Source organism: Ctenocephalides felis, unplaced genomic scaffold, assembly GCF_003426905.1.
Source record: "Ctenocephalides felis isolate EL2017-DRISC unplaced genomic scaffold, ASM342690v1 CF-g0.4_SCAFFOLD_00845, whole genome shotgun sequence".
NCBI lineage: Eukaryota > Metazoa > Arthropoda > Insecta > Siphonaptera > Pulicidae > Ctenocephalides > Ctenocephalides felis.
This window is the reverse complement of record NW_020536999.1, coordinates 55585025-55592514: the sequence shown is the minus strand read 5'-3', so window position 1 is coordinate 55592514 and position 7490 is coordinate 55585025. Positions and strand designations below refer to the sequence as shown.

At 31.8% G+C, this 7490-nt stretch overlaps 1 protein-coding gene across 1 annotated transcript; it reads left to right on the top strand.

The window, feature by feature from the left end:
* Positions 1 to 675: 675 nt before the first annotated feature.
* On the top strand, positions 676 to 4952 carry LOC113364002 (insulin-like growth factor 2 mRNA-binding protein 2). Its single transcript, XM_026606465.1, is given in 5 exon segments — positions 676 to 739; positions 742 to 816; positions 819 to 848; positions 1443 to 1448; positions 4885 to 4952. Coding segments are annotated over 5 exon segments (243 nt in total).
* The last annotated feature ends 2538 nt before the right edge of the window (positions 4953 to 7490 follow it).

Below are 7490 nucleotides of genomic sequence, written 5' to 3'. Positions count from 1 at the left end.
AATAAAAGAAATCAAAATTTTTAGAAATTTAAAAACATACAAAATCTCTAATATTTTTCAGTTTTCAAAAAAGTTTAGACCTTTTTAACAATGGTTCTTAAGGTACGATGCCTTGTACCACTAGTTCTATAGTATTTGCTTTCAAATTTTCAGCTGAATTTAGTAAAATTCAGCACATTTTCAGGGATTGTTTTAAATTAGAACTGAAATCAATGATATAGTTTAACGGGATTTACTAAAATATGTCGCTAATACAATAATATGATTTTTGATAAGCATCTATATAATTTTAGTATTCGAATTGATCCCTAACGTTTGAAATAAATAGGTGAGTTGCAGCCAATGAAAACAAATCGGGCGCGTCGCTCATGTCAGGCGCCGTCAGCGGAGGGAGCAGGGTGCCAGCCTGTCATAATCATCAGCAGCATAGGGGAGGGAGCAGCGAGAGAGCGAGACGGACGTACCGCCATGTTTGTCTTGCGCGAGTCGCGTGCGCGTCAGACTCACGTCTATTTATCAACCAGAATAACGAATTTGCCGGCACGTACCACGCAAGTGTGTGTATAGTGAAGTGAGTGTGTGAACCAGGAAATCCTTAGGGGTTATAGACGGTTAATTTAGGCAGTGTCATTAGATATAAGTTATAATGAATCCATCGAAAAGTGCAATGTGACGATGAGCAAATTGTATGTCGGTAACCTCCCGATTGACTCTGGCGAATCCGCTTTGCGACAACTCTTTCGGATCACAATCTTTCATGTTCTGAAGTGTTGGTCAAACGTGGAGGATATGCATTTGTCGATTGTCCAGATCAATCTCTGCAGATAGAGCTATTGATAAATTGAACGGTGAGTTAATATTGTAAAAATTGTAGATTTTGTGACATCTTTTGATAGTAGATTGTTTTTCAAACATGGCGCCGACGTTTGATTAAGCACGAGGGCTGTCATAATTTTTGTATACAATTACTACTTTTGAAAGTGCATGTGGCTGAATAAACCTACAATTAATGTATATGAAATAGTATAGTTTACAATTGTTATGTTCTGTCATTTCCAATCGAATCAAACTATTACAAATGTCATCACGTTTGCTTGTCGTATAGTAAACTAATTCAATAATAATTTATAAAAATTTCTTTTTATTTATTATCTCAAAATAGATGGCACAGTTCAATATGTTACCTAATTTCTATTTTTAGTTAACTGTTAAATATTCGTATAAAGTAAATTGTTTGTTTAGCACGAATTTCTTGACGTATGTACAATGTCATTTCTTTTGTATTGCCAAAAGTGTGTTGGGCCCAGGCTTACCAACCGCATAGCTAGAGAAGCCTAAAATTTGTGTTCAATATAAATATTATGCTGATTATTTATAATAACATATATTTATACTTCAATCTATTAATACTAATTTTCTGGTATTTGTGCATATTACATTAGGCCATTGTAATATTAATTGATTTGTGATAATGAGCTCATTTATTAACCCTTGATATGTTATCTTGTATAGCGTATAACGCAATACTACGTCTTCTCAAAATTGTTATTGCTCACAACAGTTATATATTCAAACATTTATATATGGAAAACCACAAATAGTTTTTAATCTAAAATGCCTTTATGCATTAAAATTTTTCTTACTCCCTACATTAATTATATGAAATATTCATGCTTATGTTTTGCTAATCTTGATCTTTGATTTACATTTTAAACTAGTGTTTCTGGCATCGTGACGCTTAACTCGAAATTTAAATTTTTTGAAAATTTGGAAAAATTGACCTTTGAGAATCTTAAATTTTTTGAAAAAAAGGCTTGAAAAATTCTAATTTTAAGAGCTAACGAATAAACATTGGCAAGAACCCCTAGAAAACGTGAACAAAATTTGTACTTATTGTTAAAATCTCTAAAAAAATATCTGTCAATTTCATGTGCAAATGCTAATGATCGTTTGATGTTTTCACCGCCAAATGTTTTTTTTTTCATTTTTTTCAATTGATCTCCGAGACTGCTAAACCAGCCTTCCCAAAAATTTAAACCAATACAAGTTAAATGTTAAATTATTGAAATCGTACGTTCCGTTCTCTCAAAAACTGAATTACCATTCTTGGCACTTTTTGCCTCGTATCTTCGGAACGGCTGAACCTGCCTTGCCTAATCAACTAATCAGCAATCCTTCTTATCAATAGGAATTGAATGCTTTTTCGAATCATTCAAATCGGTTTCAAGTTAAATGTTAAATTATTGAAATCGTACGTTCCATTCTCTCAAAAACTGAATTACCATTCTTGGCACTTTTTGCCTCGTATCTTCGGAACGGCTGAACCTGCCTTGCCTAATCAACTAATCAGCAATCCTTCTTATCAATAGGAATTGAATGCTTTTTCGAATCATTCAAATCGGTTTCAAGTTAAATGTTAAATTATTGAAATCGTACGTTCCATTCTCTCAAAAACTGAATTACCATTCTTGGCACTTTTTGCCTTGTATCTTCGAAACGGCTGAACCTGCCTTGGCCTAATCAACTAATCAGCAATCCTTCTAATCAATAGGAATTGAATGCTTTTTCGAATCATTCAAATCGGTTGCAAGTTAAATGTTAAACTAGTTGGTTTGGTATTTAGCCTTGAGGCAAGTTACATGAACTTCCCGATATGTGTAAATAATCGACTTAATAAAAAAAAGTGTAAATAATATTCCTTATCAATCCTACTTTGAAAAAAACGATAATAATTTTAGCAAACTTTGACGAATTTGTAAAATTAAACTACTTGTCGTAAGGCCATAATATTACAGTAAGTTCTATAAGACCATAATGTATATCGCCAAAAAAAGTGCCATGAAAATCGGCTTAAATTTTTTTTCAACAGTTAATTACAAGAAAACGGCTCGGTAGATTTTCACCTAAATTAATCAGTATCATTCCCAACTAATATCTTTCGAACAGTTTTTTGATTTTTTAAAATCGGTTCGGTAGGATGAGCTTAAATGTCGACGAAAATTTAACACTTTTTTTCAACAGTTAATTACAAGAAAACGGCTCGGTAGATTTCACCTAAATTAATCAGTATCATTCCCACTAATATCTTTCGAACAGTTTTGATTTTTTAAAATCGGTTCGGTAGGATGAGCTTAAATGTCGACGAAAATTTAACACTTTTTTTCAACAGTTAATTACAAGAAACGGCTCGGTAGATTTTCACCACCTAAAATTAATCAGTATCATTCCCAACTAATATCTTTCGAACAGTTTTTGATTTTTCAAAATCGGTTCGGTAGGATGAGCTTAAATGTGGACGAAAATTTAACACTTTTTTTCAACAGTTAATTACAAGAAAACGGCTCGGTAGATTTTCACCTAAAATTTATCAGTATCATTCCCAACTAATATCTTTCGAACAGTTTTTGATTTTTTAAAATCGGTTCGGTAGGATAAGCTTAAATGTGTACGAAAAGTTTTTTCGAATTACAAAGAACGGCTTGTCAGATCGTTGCACAAAACTGACAAACGATAGTCCTCATCGAAATACATCAAATGGCTTTTAAATTTCTAAAATTGGTTCAGGCGTTTTTGAGAAAACGTCGATCAAAAGTCTAATTTTGACAAATGGCAAAAAGACCATACTGATTTTTGCAAACTTTGACGAATTTTTAAAGCTGAACCAGTTGTCGTAGGGCCGTAATATTTTAGTATGATCTAGAAGACTATTGTATCTACGTCAAAAAAATAATCATAAAAATCGTCGAAATTTTTTTTTTTTAAAAACTTTATTACAAGAAAACGGCCCGGCCGATCTCTACCAAAAACTAATCAGCACGATTCCCAATCATTATCTTTCGAACGGTTTTTGAATTTTCAAAATCGATTCAGAATTGCGGGCTAAAACGTAGACGAAAAATTTTTCACTTTTCTGCTATTTACGAAGAAACGGCTTGGCCGATCGTCGCACAAAACTGACAAACAATGTCCTCGTCGAGATACATCGAATGGCTTTTAAATTTTTGGAATCGGTCCAGCCGTTTTGAGAAAACGTCGATTTACGGCAAAAAATCTGTTCACATACACACACACACAACCACACACACACCACACACACACACACACACATACTTTTTCCAAATTTGGTCTCAATCGATTCAGAATGGCTTGAAACGTCGAGAAAACATAAATTAGCGGATCGGGTTTTTTGATGAAAACATAAACTTCTCCTTCGGGAAGTTAATTATTGAAATCGTACGTTCCATTCTCTCAAAAACTGAATAACCATTCTTGGCACTTTTTGTCTCGTATCTCGAAAACGGCTGTACCTGCCTTGTACACCCATGATCCTGGTCGATGCTTACTTATGACATGTTTTCATCAATTCCACTGTATATACATATTTTTTGTGTATAGAAAAGTACTAATACATAATTATATTTTTGATAAAAATCGTGAGTTGTTTCAATTAATAAATAATAATGTAATACCTAAGTTCAAACTGTAATTCCACAACTTTTCTCACTTAATCATGTGAACTTTTTATGCTTTATCGCTAGATGATTGTATTAGAACAAAATTATTCCAGCACCTTTATCCTTATGTTAACCAAGTCAACGAACCACGGTACTGTCGCATATAATTGCCTCTGTTGATTATGAAGGTCATTGTGTTTTGGCCGTTTTATGTCAGGCATGTGATATTTTTTAACACCAATGTTCATAAATCTACAAATGTATTTAGTTTCCAGCAATCGTGCACGTTTAAATGAAGGAATAATCTACTGTAAGAAACGATACAAATTTAAAGCTAGTATTTTTATTATGCTGTGATTTAAAAAACGAATTAACTTTCGTTTATTTTCTGTGATGTTGTTACATTTACACTCTCCTTTTCAGGCATAAGTTTATATGGGCAGCATATTAGTAGTAGAGCCTTCGGTAGCTACCTCGTCTTCTGGGAAGAAACGGTAAGTTTAAATTTATATAATATATAATTCTATAGCGTGATTGCTCTGTTGACACAATTTATTATCATTGATAATAAACGTACAATGAATGAGAACCGACGATTTTCGAATACTTAATTCGTTTACCGAAGGTAGCACATATAATTTTATTCATCCGAAATTTCCAGCATAAATGTTTGGTAACCTGATATTTTGGGTATTTTTTGGTTTCTTTAGACATGCATATATTGATATAAATCCTGAGAATAATATATTGTTCTAGCGGTTCGGGCGGAAATCTTCCAGATTCGCCCTCGGAGCAATTAGGCAATGGTTGGAGGTAGGTATTCTGCTCGTCGATTAGTTGCATATTTTATTTTAATTTTATTGTTTATAGGCTCGGATTTAGTAGCAATTATTTCTGTAGGCAACACTTAATATAAAGTATAATTATTCATTATAGACGGTATATTTAGTTTGTTATACTTATATTAACCTACTGTACTTTTATATTTAGGTTACATCTATCTTACACTATCTATCCACTATCATGGTTAAGTGTTCTACTTTGTGGCCAAAATGTACTTATTTCGATGCCCCTCTGTAATATTCAAAAATGCGTATTTTTTGTTGTAAAAATTTAGATAAAAAATATGTTTTTTATTAAAAATTGAATTTGACAATGCAGTGTGAATGCCAATTGAAATCTCGCACTAAATTGATTCGAGTTGATGTTCAACTGTGCTCACAAGCCATCTTTATCATTCCGCACATCAAATAAAAATCTAAATTTCATTCTTCGTTTTTCCTGCATATTAAATATTAGATGAATTTTGGAAAAACAATATTATAGACGTTATGTTACACATGTATGACGGTTATAAATTTATTATTATTATATATATATATATATATATATTTATATAATTATGTTTGTATGTATATGCATCTATGGATTTATGTGTTTATATACTATTTGAGATAGTCTCAAGTTTTTGCTGAACACACGCTAGTGCATAGTAATTTCGCAGACACACCACACAATTGTTAAGTCAAGGAGTGATAACTAGGAGTCAGGTATCATAGAAATGTGTTTGTTTTACTTTTTTTATATAGTCCATGATGTTTCAAAAAATGTTAGCAACTTTTGAAGTTACGGATTCACAACGGACGACTATCCGTTGCGCTAGTATAAATAACTTATTTATATTCCTATCATAACCTCCTGATTGGCAGTATTTATTTTGTCTAATCATTCATTATTAGTGTTTAATTTAATTCTATTATTATGTCTATTATGATCTAAATATCATATCACTTGTAACATAGTACTATTATTTGTCTCATATGCGATTTTTCTCTTCATTGATTGATACTAGGTTTATATAGTAAAGATTGATGTGATAAAACATTATTTACAATTATGTTAATTTTTAGAGAATCAATGTCTTTCTTCAATATTCAGTGCATATATCTGAACCTTAAGGGCCTTAAGGTTTTCGTAATATTTCTATATGTGCAACATATTATTTCATTGGCATTTAAATATACACGAAATATTTTTTTCACCCTATCGAAGGTTTTACTCATAACAACGTGGAATCGTCGAATAAAATAAAATAATTATCAATATTAATATATTATTTGTGGCTATATGCTTTAGCACTTTGTATACTTTGTTCGGTTCTGTAAATTATTCATTAATCATTTTATTAACATTTAAGTAAAATAATGTAGTATCTGCTTGTATTTATATACATGATGCACACTTATAACAACCTTCATTTCTATCAGCATTTGTTCAGTCGTACTGATAGGGAATGATAAGATCCAATATCCCTGACTCATAAGAATCGTTTGATAACAACTAACTACTGTTATATAATTAACGACATAAGTTTTGGAAAATTATTTACTATGTGATTTATTAGTAACCCTTCAAAAATCGAAAATGAGAAATTTTGCATATCTTCACGTTTTAAATGTTTCTGAACACTTTGGCATACCGTAGTAAAAAAATAGATGAATAGAATAGATCAATCGATTTGAATGGGTCAAAAAACATTTGATTCCTGATGGGTGGTGGTTAGTTTTTGGTAAAGATCGGTCCGGCCGTATTGGAGATACGGAGCAAAGAGTACAAAAAATAAAATTGAGTTTTTGGGAGTACAGAGAATCCTATCTAAATCAAAAAACATTTTTCAATTAATAACGGAATGAAGAATTTATTAAATTTTTGAATGGCGAGTCTAGCGGTGTCCGGGTTACAGGAAAGAAAGTTAAAAATTGATATTTGGCGGTAAAAATCATTAGACGTATGCACAACAAGCTATAAGATATTTTAATAATAAGTAAAAAATTTGTTCACACTTCTATAGGTTCCGTACTAAGTTTTACACTTATTAACATACGAATACCTTATGATTGGAGTTTTCCTTGACGTTAGTAACTGTGATATGTATTTCTGCTAAGAACTGTTCTTGACAATGATTACCCCGGTCGACACGGCTGCAATTTATCAATAAAGAAATCGGCACGCGTTCTTTCGCGGATATAAAGGAGC